General features: G+C 44.2%; 1 protein-coding gene across 4 annotated transcripts in view; it reads left to right on the top strand.

Annotated features, from left to right (window-relative positions):
• ncor2 (nuclear receptor corepressor 2) overlaps positions 1-16,483 on the top strand; it is a 110,794-nt gene that overhangs the window by 80,522 nt on the left and 13,789 nt on the right. For all 4 annotated transcript variants that reach the window (XM_015972096.3, XM_015972093.3, XM_015972095.3 and 1 more), the window contains exons 15-25: positions 216-349; positions 2,703-2,863; positions 5,598-5,660; positions 10,047-10,189; positions 10,345-10,483; positions 11,105-11,528; positions 14,191-14,311; positions 14,747-15,005; positions 15,790-15,954; positions 16,028-16,164; positions 16,310-16,406. In XM_015972096.3, the coding sequence (XP_015827582.3) occupies positions 216-349; positions 2,703-2,863; positions 5,598-5,660; positions 10,047-10,189; positions 10,345-10,483; positions 11,105-11,528; positions 14,191-14,311; positions 14,747-15,005; positions 15,790-15,954; positions 16,028-16,164; positions 16,310-16,406 (1,843 nt within the window). The remainder of the gene's footprint in view (positions 1-215; positions 350-2,702; positions 2,864-5,597; positions 5,661-10,046; positions 10,190-10,344; positions 10,484-11,104; positions 11,529-14,190; positions 14,312-14,746; positions 15,006-15,789; positions 15,955-16,027; positions 16,165-16,309; positions 16,407-16,483) is intronic.

The raw sequence follows: 16,483 nt of genomic DNA, 5'->3' as shown, positions 1-16,483 counted from the left end.
AATAATGGACATTTCAGACATTTCAAAGGCAAATCACAATAAATATATTCTATAATCCAAAGTAAAAGTGGTCCAGCGTCATTTTATTTGGACTTAACAGAAGAGACAGATAGTGTATTTACCACTGATTAGCTCCAACACACTTTATTTGATATTATTCTGTGTTATTTGTGATTATCTGTGAAGTAAAGTACCTTGTTACTGTTTAAATGCAGCACGGTCAGCAGCAGCAGCAGCAGCAACAAGTAAGCAGGAGCAGCCAGGAGGACAAGGAGAAGGAGGAAAAGGAGAAGGAAGCAGAGCGGGATGAAGAGAAAAATGAAACCGAGGACAAAGAAGATGGAATGAAGTAAGCAGTTGTTTTATATATATATATATATATATATATATATATATATTTTTTTTTTTTTTATTTTATTTGGCAAAGATTTGTGTACCGTAGGGATGATTCATTAGAAAATCAGACACAGCCTAAGGGGGAAGAGCTGAGTGAAAATGTTTCCCACATCCACTGAAACGCTGTTTCATTCTACCCAATAAGACACTCAATATCAAACTCATGGGTTTTTTTTAGGATCTGTGTTGTTTTGATGTCAAAGAATAAGCATTGTAATTAAAGTGGCTGTCACTTTGAAATGTCAGTGTGTATGGGAGAGTGTGTGTGTTTGTTTGGGTGGGTGGGTGGGCGGGTGGGTAAATTAATCTCAGGGGGGTGTTTTAAAGCAGAAAGTCAACAAAGGATGCAAAACAACAGATGGAATCTTAGCTGCTTTTTGTTGCCTGTGAAAAACTTACATATGAGTGTGTGTGTGTGTGTGTGTGTGTGTGTGTGTGTGTGTGTGTGTGTGTGTGTGTGTGCGTGCGTGTGTGCGTGTGTGTGTGTGTGTGTGTGTGTGTGAGAATCCATGCATTTGTTCAAGCCCTGTATTATGTTGTTAACTGAGGCTGCACGCTACAGTTGTTTCAAGCAATAACAGCTCATATTTATAAGCAGCTGGGTTGGTAAAGGAAAAGATGATGATGAACCATTGCCTGCTGCTTCCCTGCTCTAAGACAAAGCCTGGGGACGCTGTGACTCTTTGCACTCCCTGCTGCCTGCCTGTCACCCCTGGCACAGCTGGCTCGCCTATATTTAGAGCTCTTCTAGCTCCCCTCAGCAAGATTAATAGAGTAGGAGGAAGATGAATGAAAGAGCAAAGAGGTTCAAACTCAGTGGCTATCTCCAGGCATGCCATTTTGCTGACATTCAATAAATTATCCTTGAGAATAAAAGGAATGGAAGAATGTTGGTATATGGTGCAGACTCGCATTGTCTCACAAGTCACAGAAACCATTTAAATGCACGCAAACCTCGCTGTTTTTAGGTTGTTTGCACCAAAACCACTGCAGTGTTTGAGCCAATCAGCACCAAGCATGTGAGGGTTATGGTTACTTACCCATAGTTATATTTGGCTTGGGCATTTACTAATAATTACATTCAGGGACGCTCCGATCTGATCACATGATCGCAAATCAGCAATTCAGCCGCTAACAGTATGTAAATGACTGTGAACGGACACAAGCTCCAAGGTATGTACAGGTGAGATTTCTCAACAATCGGCTGTGGAGGAATGTGCGTATGAGTGGTCCTGACTTGTTTCTTAAATCAGAATTTTGGCCATTCATACGAACATTCTAAATTTCATTTGTAGGATGGAACTTTGGACAGTTTCTATGAACGTTTGATGAATGAATGAGGGCCCAGATCTTCATTATGCCTGGTGCACATGACACTAGGTCAATTAGCATGTTAGCAAAGGGCTAAAGTAATCCATTCATATTAAAAATCATTGATTATTGTTTGATTTTTTTTCTCAGTTTATGAGCAAAAAAAGTTAACTTGTGAGATAGTTTGTGGATATTATCCATATTTTGACACTCAGTAGTCAAAATATCTGTAGTAGGAGTCCATCTGAATGCCAAATACATGTATTTTCTGCATGCAGTTAAGGTCAGCGGTTGTTTTTAGGATGCCATTGCAATAGTGATACTTTCTTGACATATTGTGCAGCAATATTTATTTATTATGCATAACCTGAAGATTAAGCACATAACTGAAATATTTCGAGTCTGAGTTGAAAACTAAGATGTTTTTATGTCAAGAATAGATAAAGGATTATCTCGAAACATTAGGATATCCTAAAAATATAATTGGTCATTGACTTCATATAGTGAAGCCTATACTATATATATTCCTTACACTGTGAAATATTTCAATCCTCTATTTATTTTCATTTTTGAAGATCATGTCTCACAGATGAGAAAACAGTAAATTCAGAGTCAGAAAGTTGACCTAAACTATTGACCATTTTCTAGATGTGTGTAATCTCACACACAACCCCATCCACATAATCAGTTGACACTTGGTTTGTGTGGTGAATGATTCAGAGCATCTTCCACATGTCGTTTTAGCTCTGAACTGATAAAGTTGTATCCGTTTTTGTATTTGCTGCAGTAGATTAGCTGTGGCGGCCATATTGAATGGGGTTGACTCGGATGTAATCAGTTGTAGATGTTCATGCAGTTAAGACCTTCTAAGAGTTCCATTAAAATCCATTTAGTGGTTTATGAGGTGTTTGCTAACATCACAGGCAAATGCACACTTTATTAGCTGCAGTTTTCTTTATTTTTCTGCTAATTGTGATGACTTTCCTTAAATACAGGGATGATACTTCTGGAGAGGATGCAGAGGACAAAGAGCCTGCAGTGGCTGTCAAGGGGAGACGCACCGCTAACAGCCAGGGCCGCCGTAAAGGCCGTGTTACCCGCTCTATGACCAGTGAAGGAGAGGAGACCACCACACCACCGCTCAACAACGAGCTTGGTTAGTGTGAGACCGATCTGTTTCGTCCATATCACCTGTCTGTCCTAAATTTAGCACAACACTCCATAAACATCGGGTTAGCCAGGGTGTGTTTTTGTTTTTCTAACAAAAAAGCTGGTGTTGGCAAACTTCACAAAAGTAGTTTAGATATTGTAGTCGTGGCGCTATGTAGGGGAAACACTGCGTTCACCATTTTTGTCACGATTCTGTTCACGATGAGAGATTTGTCTAGGATGGCGGGAAAACGCTCTGTCTGGCCCGGACTTAACACAAACAGCACATACCAAATAAGCTGTGCTACAGCGTTGTTGTCCATTACTTCGGCAATTTTGCATATCCTGTTTTTACTTCATCTGCTTCATTCCCACCAGTGTTTTTTTTTTTTTTTTACTCTTTGTGTGTCGCTATAGGTAACCAGAAGAGACATGAAAGGATGCATGTCGCCCCCTACCATAGCAGAGTGGAACGCACAATTCCTAACGTATATGTAAACTAGGATAAAGGCTACCAGTTTATGTGGGTCGATTTTAGATGTGTGTGTATAAAAAAGCTCTGTGAGAACCTGCTTTAATATAAAGCTACTTGGTAACATTAGAAAATGGCTAACAAATAAAAGCATTTTCCTTCTTTGCATTTGACCAGAGAAATGAACTGATAACCTAGGAGGATGCAGTGTTTCCCTTACATAGGCGTAAATATCTGTAATCGTGCTGAAGAAAAATCCTCATTGGGTAACTGTCTGCCTTCACGCTCTGTGATTGGCCAGTCACATGGAGTGCCTGCCCCTCCCTACACACAAAACCGCTCCGGCCCACGCACGCACACACACACACACACACACACACACACACACACACACACACACACAGTAACGGATCTCTCTATGATTGCTTCACTGTTGCTCACGTTTCTTCAGTACTCCCTAGGTTTTCTTCAGCTCGCCTCTTTTGGTTTAATATTTAAAGTTACTTTTTTCGTAACGTACGTGGTGCATTTGACAAGACGGAACTGAAAACGGCTCATGCATGCGTCGGTCACTGCCTCCGCTCCGGTCGGACACAACACAACGAATCGATGACGCAATTCGTTGCCAACGCTTTTAATAATCGATTTTATCGATTCGTTGTTGCAGCCCTATTGATGTAAACCACGCCCACTAATTCCCAAATAATAAGGTGTGTTCATCTGTGTATCTCCTTTGATCCGCATTAGTGATATTTTCAGCACCAGAACAATGAAGCAAAGAAACAGATTCCTGCGTTTGTTAGTAATATTATTTATTAGATGCATCTGACCTGTTCTATTTTTCTCTGAAATGAGATCAAATCAGTGCTTCTATGGGTTGTCTCTCCTCTCTGCTCTAGAAAAATGTACTTTATTATAATGTTCACTGTAATGCATCTTGATATTCTTAACAAGTACATTAAATCAAAGATATTGGTCAATAATGCCAAATATGTAAATTTGTGTTTCAGTCATTTTTATTCTGGCTTAAAAATACTTCATTAAGTCTACTAAGCAGGGGTGTAGAACGTGTTTAATAGGGCCAGCCCAGTAATGATCTTGGACCAAAATAAAGGGGGCAGAAAGTCAAATAAAGGGGGGCAAAAAGAGATGTTTTTCCAGACGCCAAGAAAATTAAATGCCAAATCCCCCCTGCAAAGTGTGTCACTGAGAGTTTAAAACAAAAATTATTCTTGTGCAAATATTGGTGTATTCACCTTTAATACTAGTTATTAAAATGCAGCAGTTGCTGGATTAGTGCAGTTCAAAGCTGAGTGCATCAAATAAAACAATATTAACATAAAGGTGAGACGTGTCATAACCCCCCCCCACCACCACCACCACCACCCCCACCCACCCACCCACCACCACAGCTGGAAAAATTCCTAGGGGAAACACTGGGATGTGTACCTTTGGTCCCTTTTGGTGGAACAGTAGCCTCCTGTCCCTCACCACAAGAGTGCACTGTTGTTCCTTTGTCCTCATTCCTGTCTGCACCACTCGTCCTGCGTTCACTACCTTTATTTACACACATAAATTACATGATAGGAGTAAAGCTCTGCGTTTAGACTTCATCTCTTAGAGTGGAGTCAGAGAGGAGAAGTAAAACACGCCGGTATTACTTACGGACTTGTTTTCACTGGTGGCAGAGTTCCTTTTCTTGGGTCTCCTTTTCCTTTTTCCTTTGATGGTAATTCAGCCATGTCTACATGAACATTCCTGCTTTAAGCCAGGATAGGACTTTGATGCGTCAGCAGTTGTGTGTGCACACTACATTTGTTCCTGCGACACAGGGAATCCCCAGGTGACGGGGGCTGTAGGGGCCCAGCAGTCCCACCCCGCCACCGTTTGTTCTCCAGCTGGTAGACTTGCTAACCGTCCCCCTGTGCCCTTCACAGGTCCTATAGAGGACACATCAGTGCTCCTGCTCCATTGTGTCCCTGTGCAGGGACAGAAGCCAGTTGTTATGTCTATAATCATTAACTGACTTCTCTCCTTGGATTTCCTTCTTCCTCCAACAAACAGTCCTTAGCAACCCGTGCTGCAGTACTTCACCGGCAAACAGCACAAGCCGCCCTGCCCCCAACTCTTTTATGTATTTTTCTTCTTCAATTTATGTCTCCCCTCCTTTCTTTCTGTCAGTCACTCCCTAACTGACTTTGTGACAGCTGCCCACTCCCCCGCCTCCTCCTACCTTCTCTAACTTGGTGGTTCTCTATTTTTTTGACAGTCAATCTGGAAATGAATGAGAGCTCTCGCTGGACTGAAGAAGAGATGGAAACTGCCAAGAAAGGTAAAGCTAAGTGAACTTTGTGTGTGTGAGTGAAGTAGCTTTGGTTCATTGAATGAGCAGCACAGTTATGAAATTAAAGAACATTAGCAGCGTAGGCGCTGTTTGAATACAAAAGGAACTGATGCGGGTGTAACTTCCTGTTAGTGAGGCGGCAGCCACCACGTGCTGCTGGGTTGTGTCTCTGCATGCATTTTTTAGTCTGCCTGGAAGGTATTTGTTGCTCTTTGGAGCCGTTTCCTCGTCTCTGTGGGTCAAGGCAGCTTGTCCTCTATCAAAGAGGTCGTAAAGTCTGCCTCTTATCAGCCAGCCCTGCAAATGCAGCAGTCATTAACTCAGGCTGTTTATTGTCTCTTGACTGAAGATTACCCAGAGGTCTATGGCTGATTTGTTGAGGTCACTGACATTCTGCCTGTTTTCCTAGCAGCAGCAGCAGCAGCAGCATGACTGGGTTTTATCTGGTTACCTGTGGTGCATTAGCCCCAGTTACTGATTGAATGAATCCTCACATGTGGACATTTCTTCTGCACACTACACGTCTGATTGTTCCCCCGTTTATCTCATCTGTTATTAAATGTATCGTTATCGTGATGTCAAGAACAAAATTCTGAATATTGGCACATCTTCACTGCAGGAAGCAGCATTTTGTGAACACTGTGTCACCAGGTCTGTGGCTCTATATGTCCTGCCCTTTGCAAGCCATGTTCCTCTACTTTGTTTAGTGTGTTCTACTTAAAGGTTTTGCATAAGCAGACATTTTCGTGTGTGTGAGAGGAGGTTATGTTGCGATAACTGGCCGTGGCCTTGCTAGAACACGGTCCTGTGTAGTAATCCTGGTTAATGTCTTCAGTTCCTTTCTCCGGTTAATGTCTTCAGTTCCTTACTCCTGCCGCGGGATTAGTGGGGCACTCCATCGCAGAGGATTAGCCTGCCAGCCCAGCCGAAGCAGGGTTTCTATGAAGGCTTATGTAACCATAAAAACAGAACTGCTGCTTCAATCCAGTCAGGCTGAAGGAGGAGGCTGCTCTGTGTTTTCACCCGTTCACCACACGCTCCACTCTCTGTCCAAAACAACCCCTCAGCTTGTTCAGGTGATCTTAATGACATGTGCTCCATATGTAGATGTTTTAAGGAGGCTCCAGTGTTCTGATGGTATTGTATTTATCCCATGAGCCAACCAGATCTGAATAATGGCATTATAGCACTTGGCAGGACATCAGCACCCTAGCATCGATGAGGCCGCTGCACTCCGACAGCAGACGGCCAGACTTTGGAAGCTTCAGTGTTTAACTTGTGTGCATCCCCCACTGTGTGTGTGTGTGTGTGTGTGTGTGTGTGTGTGTGTGTGTGTGCGCGTGCGTGCGTGCGTGCGTGCGTGTGTGTGTGTGTGTACATGTCCAGAATGTGCTGTAAAGGAGGCGCTTGTGTGCATCGTGTCCGTGCTGTTTGGTTGCATGTGCTGTACTTTTTGGCGAGGGTTTATGTAAGTGCACTAATCTGCCAGGCTTTGCTCGGGTGCAGCCAGGCAGCTGGATAATGGTCCCTGCACTGTTTGCAGGAGGAGCCCATTTAAAGGAGCAGCAGGTAGAGGCTGCTGTATTATCTCCTCTGCTGTTGCTCCACCTCTCGCTCCTGTCTCAGGGTCGGGAGATGGCGACGGCCCATATTGGCAGGAGCTGTGGAAGATTTGGCAAATGCCTCATTTTCCCCAGCCACTTTCTCTCCCCCCTCACTCTGTGTTGTTATAAACCGGAGAGGTCACATTCAAGATGAAAAGCAGGTCAGTCAGGAAAAATGTGAAAGCCTTTATGCTTTCTCATGATATCAACATCAACTCCCTCTCTGCTCTCGGTGCTTGCTCTCTACTTCTGAATCCTTCCCTTTCCCTTTCTCCATTGTCTCTCTGGCTCGGTGGCCATGCTCTTTCTCTATCTCTGTCCTCTCCCTCGCTGCTCTCTGTTTACTCTTGGACTGCTTGAATGTGTGTTTGTGTCTGTGTGCAAGAGTATTAACAAGAGAGACAGAGAGGGGGGGTTCCAGCGAGTTTGTACTCACTCATGCATATGTGTGTGTGTGTGTGTGTGTGTGCGTGCGTGCCGCTGTGCCTGCTGGCAGAGTCAGGCAGGGGGAGGGACAGACTGACGGAAAAAGGGAGGGAGGAGAAAAAAAGATAGAAGAGAGATCAGATGAGGGAGAGAAAGGCTGAGCACATAGCGCCGCCCCACAGTCCCACTTTCCTGTGGAAGTCTTCTCAGACGACCGCCATTGGGGAGAGACGCGTCGGAGAACACACCAGCACTTACCGAAGCGCAGGAAGGACACGGTGAAAGGGAAAGGAGGGGAGAGGCCTGGAGCATGTGCCGCTTTGGAGTATGTCAACCTAACACCAGTTCAAGTATCAAGTCAGCTGGCAGGAAGAGCGCCAAGACTGGGCTGTTTTCACCTCCTCTGCTCCGGATCGGAAGGCCCGGCCCAGAAGAGCTTCCTGGCTGGCCCTCTAGAGATCAGACGGAGTGATAGCGTTATCCGGAGCAGGGCCACAAAACGACGGCTGAAGTGACAGGCATGTGACAGACAGGAACAACAACTTTCAGGCTGCGCCAGGTGTTGATTGGACTTTCTCTGGGAGGAGCTATTGGGAGTGCAGTGTTGTGATTGGGTGTGAAGTTACCACCCGTTTCAGTATGGCTGCTGCTTATTGGATGATTGCCCCATGTGTATTTCTCCAGCTACTAACTCCCTGAGTCCACCAGCTTGGGACCAAGCCTTTATTAGTTTGCACATGATGGAATAAACGGTTGGCTGCTAGGTTTTATAACAAAGTGACCTTTGACTTTCGGTTAATGACTTGTGTGGTTAGACTTGAGCTGCACAGCATGCTGCAAGGCTTGTGTGTTTAAATCTGAGTGTGATTTAGTGAACAGGTATGGTTAGTCAAGTTAGGGAGTGTGTGTCTCCTGTTGATAGGTGCTTGCGTGTGTCTCTGAGGGAGTTTCCTTCCTGGACAGGCTTTTCTACCGACGCTTGTTCTGGCACCAGTGATTACTTCAGCTTCAGAGAGAAAACCTTCTTCCATCTGAACATTTAATTGGTCATAGGTGTGCATCATCTGAAGCTCAGATGTTTAGAGCAACACACTTGTTTTGGCAGCTCGTTATTCCAGCATTATTTAAATGATGACTGTGAATGATGTTGTTTTTGCTAGTTTCTGTAAATGTTTTTCTTTGTTGCTGTTTGGACGAGTGTTGGCGTATGCTGTTTTATGAATTCATCATCATTATGGCAGATAGTTTTATGTCTTGTTGTCTCAAATATGAGTATCTGTATAGATGGGAAGAAAAAGAAACAAATTTTGAGCTGTGTTGCAGAAATTAAACCTTTTATTGGTGCAGCTTGTAATAACCTCCACAATCGCCGAGCTTTAGAGATAAATATTAAATCGCTGAGCTGCAAACAGCTGTCCCCCCGAAGCTCGGAGTTCTCCTCATCTTACAACTTCCATTAAGCAATGAGATGCAGAGACCTCTGAACTCGTGTCCAAGGTTATCCCAAGACATGTTGGCTCTGTGCCTGTTAATAACACTTCCCACAACCATCCCCCCATCCCCCCAAACAACCTTTCAAGAAGCTGTCCTGTTGCCAGGACCTGTCAGGCTGGCACAGGAAACAAGTGGGTGGTGTAGACTAAGCCTCTTACAACACACACTGGTAAATGAGCTGCCTTTGGCTAACAGCAGACTCCACGAGGGGGGCATTTTTGCTTTCTCACTACCGCTTTACATCTCTTCTGTTAGCATGCACACACTCTGCATGTGTGTGTGTGTGTGTGTGTGTGTGTGTGTGTGTGTGTGTGTGTGTGTGTGTGTGTGTGTGTGTGTGTGTGTGTGTGTGTGTGTTTCATGACAGGTTGATCTATCACAGCTCTGGCCCAGCGGGTGCCTGTTGACTCTTGTGTAAGACACAATCATGTGCTTGGCTGGGTAAAGGGCTTGGGTTTCTTGGAACTGGGTCACATCAGATTCAGTTAGAATATGACACAGAGTGACCCCCAGAGGGTGGGAGTCAGTGATGTCATTTGTATGACTGACGGTCCACCTACAGCATCATTCCTCTGGTTTTTTCTGCTCCTGTTCTTTGTCTGTGTGAAGGCAGTTTAAGGTCACTCTGCTGCTGGGAGGATGGCCTCGTCACACACAGCTAACAGGCTGCGCTGCATATCTGACATCTGTATAGTGAGATGATGGAGATCCCTCCATCATTTCAACAGTTTATGATGCAAAATTCAGTCTTTGCAGCAAGTTGAACTCTCAGACTGCAGTTCTGTTCATCTGTGTCTGGTTTACTCCTGCCGACGCCTAACCCTTCCACCTGTCCACTTCCTATTTCCAGGCCTTCTCCAGTATGGTAGGAATTGGTCCGCCATCGCCAAGATGGTGGGATCCAAAACCGTGTCACAGTGCAAAAACTTTTACTTCAACTACAAGAAGAGACAGAAACTGGACGAGATCCTGCAGCAGCATAAAATGAAATCTGTAAGCAGTTGGAGCTCTGCCTGCTGATGCTAATTTAAATAAAAATGATTTAAATGTCTTCTACGTCGTTGTGCTGGAAGATTGTTTCTAGTTTTCTTTGGAATGTGACGATCACTGTGGTTTATTTTATTAAGAATGTGCTTGTTCTGACCCAGGAAAAGGAACGAAAGGCCCGTCGAAGGGGAAAAACCTCCCAGAATGAGGAGGCCAGTGCTGCATACGCTGCAGAGGAGGAGGAGATGGAGGGATCAGGAGCCAGCTGTAATGAAGAGGAAGCCCCTGAGGATGGAGAAGGTAAGTCAGTCCCAGGAATCCAACTTTCTTTAACCTATCCCACAGGTCGTCTTTTCAACATTAATGTTTAACTGATTTTTAAAAGATGGACCCACAAAACTTAAAAAAACACTTCAGAAAATACCAGGAAACCCCATCCTGGCAACCAAATCAGGCTCAAATAATTCCTGTTATCCTTATATTATTGTCTTGAAATAGCAAGTTAAAAGATTCAATCAGCTCAGCGTAGTTAAACCTTTGACCCAATAAAGGGATTAGTTACGTCCATCCATAGATGTCCGTGTATAAGCTGCTAACTTTAGCTTCGTTAGATGAACTTTGTGTTGGAGAGTGGAATCTGCAGCTAGACTAAAGGTGGGATGGAAAGCCCGCTAGTTTGTTTACATAGACATTCTGCATATGCTGTATTCCACAGTTGACCATTGAATCCTCTGGAGATTACATTCATCATCCCAATTGGTTTTATGTTCCCCCTTATTGCAGGCTGAAACCTGATTAGTCAACAGGCTGGCACTGTGAATAATCTGGTCTAGCAGATGGAGTTTGTGGAGTAAAAAGGACATGAAATGATTTACAGTACAAGACCTGATCAGTGTCTCTCCTATCTCGTGTCTCTACCAGGTGGAGCCAACCACAGCTCCGACACAGACAGCTTGCCCTCGCCACACTCGTCTGAGGACAGCAAGGCCAAAGAAGAAGGCTCAAGCAGGTCTAAGAGCAGCTCCAACGCCGGGGTGAAGGAGGAGGCCCAGTCAGACATGGGTCAGGCAGAGAACGAGAAGCCTCCTGTCAAGGAGGAGGTGGATTCAGCTGTTAAGACTGAGACAAAGACTGAGGCAGGAGAGCCCAACAAGGAGCAGTCGGTGTCGCCCAGCGATGCTGCAGATAAAAAACCTCCAGCAGAAGAGAAAGAAGACATTAAAAGCTGCACCAAGACCTCCAAGAAGGAGCATGCAACCAAAACAGGTTCTCATGGGGACAGCGACTCTAGTGCCACGTGCAGCGCAGACGAAGTGGAGGAGACTGACAACACAGACAAAAACAGGTAAATGTCCCTGTTAGAAGTAGCAGCTTGAGTGATTTAAGACTGTTCCAGTCTCTTCTGCAGATTTTCACTGCTGACGTAATTTGGCCTCGCTGATTATTTGTGTCAAAGGGCTTTTTGCTTTTTGAGTTTCCTTTTTGTTGTCCTACTTCTCTGGTCTACCACAGCAAACAGTAGGAAACAAAGCTGGGAGGGTTTTGAAGTGGTATTAGTTGCCTAGCTACACTGTACAGCAGTGGAGCCATATTTGTCAAACCACTTGTGTGTGTGTGTGTGTGTGTGCGCGCGCATGTCCGTGTGCGAGCGTGTGCACGCCACAGATTGCTCTTTCTATCGAGCAGGGATTTTCTTTTTTCTGTATGAATGAAACATATATTTACCATTAGTGTATGTTTTGTGAGTGTGTGTGTGCGGGTGTGTGTGTGTGTGCACGTGCGTGTGTGCGCGTGCGTGTGTGTGTGTGTGTGTGTGTGTGTGTGTGTGTGTGTGTGTGTGTGTGTGTGTGTGTGTGTGTGTGAATGAGGCCAGAACAAATGGGTGTCAAAGTGCGTGGGAGGAGTGATTAGTCCTGTTAGCACGCTGTTTGTTCAATTTTTTTTCCATGACAGCAGACTGCATGTACTGGCAGAGCGGAGGGAAATGTTGCCCTCTGTGCCAAAGCAAACAATTGGAGGGGAGGAGTGTGTATAAAGTGCATGTGTGTATGTGTGCTTATGCGCATGTGTGTATGCATGTGTGTGTGCATGTGTGCGCCTACATATTCTTGTGCAACATGCACCAAAGTGTCTTTGAATGAATGTATGCTGTGTGTTTTTAGTAGACCTGAGGCACAACATTGTTCATTCTTTGCTTGTTATTCTTCACCACAGCTTCAAGTTCTTACACACACACACACACACACACACACACACACACACACACACACACACACACACACACACACGCACACATACACACGCACACATACACACACACACACACACACACACACACACACACACACACACACACACACACGCACACGTCTGCTTTCCTCTACAGTTTGACTATAAAATGGCTTTTTTGTGCTATATGTTGGCTTTGAATGAATTAAAGAACAAAGAAATCAGTGACATAAACACAATTAGCACAATCCCAAACTCCAAACCTGACTTAATTTTCCTCCCATTACAGAATAGTGAGCTTACGTTTTCTCTTCTGGTCAGTTCAGGGGTCTCAGGAACAAAGAAAAATTATTGGAAGTAGGGATGCACAATATATCTGCATCAATATCGCTATCGGCAGATGTCATTCATTTCTTAACATATTGGTATCGGCCCAATATATAAAACTGGGCCGATGGTAACAAGCAATATTTTTTCCATCTTGTTTCTTTTTGTTTACCAGTTTCAGAGAGTAAGGGGCGTGGTGTGTATTTCTTTAGTCATGTGACAGTGATTGTAATCATCTCAGAATCGTAAGTGTGTGTGTGTGTGTGTGTGTGTGTGTGTGTGTGTGTGTGTGTGTGTGTGTGTGTGTGTGTGTGTGTGTGTGTGTACACATAACCATGTAAATTCAGCTTTAATAATTTTCATTCTATACAAAATCTGCTGCTTTTAGAAGCATTAATGTCAGTCTATCAGTATCAGCAAATATCGGTTATCGGCCATAACGGTGATCTTCATATCGGATTTGGGTATCGGTCCAAAATTTTCATATTGGTGCATTACTAATTGGGAGTTAATGGAACTGAAAAAGCTATTTCCTATCCACTTGGCCCTGAAACACATATATTGTACTTGAATTTAAATGAAAATAAAATGTGTTTTCAACATGTTTGTCATATACTTTGAGATTTGTTAGCTCATAAAAATTTGTAAACAAAATGACTACAAGTCAGACATTGCATATATGACGTTACTGCAGCATCTCTTCTGGTTTTCCCCACTTTTAATGCTCCTTCTGTCATCCTGGAAGTAGGATTTGCAGCTCGCTAAACTAAACTTCTCCTCTTCTCCGTGTCTGGCTCGATGAGGCGAACATTTGTAGTCCTTTACGTCTAAAATAACTTTTGCCGCTGTTTTAAAAAAGCGCTTTCTTGCCATCAAAATGTGTCCTTAAAATCCACGGACATCATATTTGAGCTCCATGACACGTAACAAATGATATTAGAAATAGCTTTTATAGATTGACGTGCGTTCACTTTTTTCTTATTTCGGAGACCCGTGGGTTAGTGCTAGTCTGTATAATAATGTTTTATTACAGTCATTTTATCCACATATAACAAATCGTAGCCCTGAAGGGTTTTCGTCTCATGTTTGTAGTTGCTTTAGCTGTAGTGGTGATGACATCATCCATTGATGACTTAGCTAATGATTTAATATTAGCTAGCCTAGCACACGGTTACCAGAGTGGTGATGAAAATAACTCCTCTTTTTCAACACCAGGTTGCTTCTGAACATTTTAGACTGCCTCTTGTTCTGATTGTTTATCACTTAGAAGGTTCTGCAGGGTTTTATCACTGACTGGACTTCTTCTCTTCCCACTTTTATTGTCCGGTTTGGTTTCAGGGAGTCAGAGAAACAATCTAAAGCTCCTTGTTTTAAATGACGAGGTACCCCTTTGGTTTGCAAAGGCAGTAAACAGGAAATGCTTCCACTGAGATGTTTCTGTGTGTTTGCAGAATGTCTTCTCCGAGGCCGAGCCTACTGAACTACTCTCATGATGGGGTCATTTCATCTGCCATGCAGAAGCCCTTTGATCTAAAGCGGCTCAAGCAAAGAGCTGCCACCATACCACCTATTGTGAGTTTTTCTTAAGGATCTTTTTGGATGTTTTGTTTTCTAAGGAAATTTTGAATTTTAGCTTCAGAAATGGTCTTTCACACTGTTTAGTGTAAAAAATAAACACTCCAAACAGCAACACATCCCCACTTTTCTTTTGCCATAGTCATCCATGCTGTCCCCATCTCTCTGCTTACATAAGGAGCAGTTCAGCAGATAAAACTGTGAAGTCATATTTGTTTAAGGTAACCAGATGGAGGATGATGATGGAGGAAGAAAAAATGAGACGCTAGGGATTAGTGAAACGTTAGCTTAGCAAGAAAGAAGAGCTGTGTAGTTTCTATCGTGTTGATCAGATAGTGCATGTGGCTAACCATATGTCAACTCCTCATAGAGATGGGTTTGTTTTATGTGTTGCATGTATGTAACCCTCTTTTCCCCCTTTCATCTGTGTAGACACCAGAGGCCTCTGTGCAGGGCAGTCAGCGGGGTGGGAGTGGGAAGGCCGTGCAGCCCCACCATGCCCTGGCGTTGTACCAGGAACAGATCACCATGGCTCATGGGGAGTCCTCCCAGGAAGTCAAACATCAGCAGCTCTTAGGCCAGCCGGGCAAACAGCAGCCTTATACCCCTCAGGCCAACAGAGACCGGGAGGCTCTTATCAGCACCAGCCCCCACATTCGCTCCCGTAGCCCCTCCATCAGCGAAAAAGATGGTATGCTCTTATCTTACAGACTCATTCAGCTGGTCAAGTTTCAAATGCAGGTGATCGTCTCCATAAATTAATCTTCCATTCAGCATATTCCTCAGATCCCCAATGGACACAACCACATTTGTCTGCATGGTTCAGTCTTTGTGAAATGGATTTCCTAATACCAGATAAGAGAAGGGTGATATGATTAGCAAGCTGAATCCCCCAGCATGCAGTTTTAGAACCGCCTGATCTAGTTTTACTTAGTAGGTCTTTCCTGCCAGCTCTGACCTTGAGTCTCATCTCTGGGGTTTAGTGCTTGCAGTGTTTCTGGGACACTCGCAGCGAGGGAGCTGATAAATGTCCTGGTATTGCCGTTGACCCAGAAGGGAGCAGAGTCTAGTTCAGTGGACTTAGGGTGAGCTCGTGGAAGGTGAATGTGCAGTCCAGATGAAGAGAGGTGTTCTTCCTGACCAACAGCAGCAGTTAACTCAAGTTTCCTACAAGAAAAATGGAAGAAAAAAAAAACTGGCAAAACTCTTAACACTGAAATTATAGTACTTGGGCATGATGTTGGTGTTGTGTGTGTAGGGGGTGCGTCTGCACACACTGTAGAGATTCTGAGAGGATTCTGTCTCATATTTGGTTTCCACTAGAGCTGTAAGGCGACGAGGACTTCCTTATGTCTAAAGACATTCAGTAAAGAGGTCATTTCAGTGGTGCAGCAGCAGTTTACACAAATGGCTTCTGGAATCTAACATCTAGCATCAACTTGGTTCTGACTGCTTCCATGTATTGGATTTTACAGAAAAGTCTAGATCATTTTCTCCACACGGTGACCTCAAGAAGCAGACACTGGGCCCTGATGACCCGAGGGCCTCAAACCTGGTTCACCCAGGTCTCTCTCCATACCCCATGTCCTCACGAGACATGGCCAAGATCAGCCACGACCAGCACCTGCTCAACTTCAGCCGTGAGTAATCCTTTCTGTCTGCTCTACTCTTTCTAATCGTTCCTAAATTATTCACAACGCCTTTGTCTTCCAGCGTTCCAGCCTGCCGGCCACCCCTCACTCTCCGGCCTACCCCAGGATAGTGTGAGGTTAGCAGCAGTGAGGCCCCTGACCATGCCTGAGCCTCCACCACTCATTTCTTCCAGCAAGCCAGGAGGCTCCATCACACAGGTCAGGCAGTGGAGATGGGTTGTTTTATTGTAGATAAACAGTTTAAGTCTCTTATCTTTTTGTCTTTTAGTCATGTTTAGTAGCAGGAGTTTTATTTGTATAACTTCCGCTGTTTAATCATCCAGAGGGCATGTGTGTTTTTCAGGGTACCCCTGTGCAGTTGCACAGTCCGGCTCATGGGTTGGACCACACCAAGATGCCCCCCACATCCATGGGGTTATCTTGGATGGAGAAGAAAGGGGGTGAGTAAAACTGTCTCAGACCATCAGTAGTTTTTCCTAAATCATTTAACATTCATCTGAACTGTGATGTCATCATC

Source organism: Nothobranchius furzeri, chromosome 17 (genome assembly GCF_043380555.1).
Source record: "Nothobranchius furzeri strain GRZ-AD chromosome 17, NfurGRZ-RIMD1, whole genome shotgun sequence".
NCBI classification, from domain to species: Eukaryota; Metazoa; Chordata; class Actinopteri; order Cyprinodontiformes; family Nothobranchiidae; genus Nothobranchius; species Nothobranchius furzeri.
Note: the sequence above shows the minus strand (reverse complement) of the source record. Positions and strands in the feature narration are given on the sequence as shown.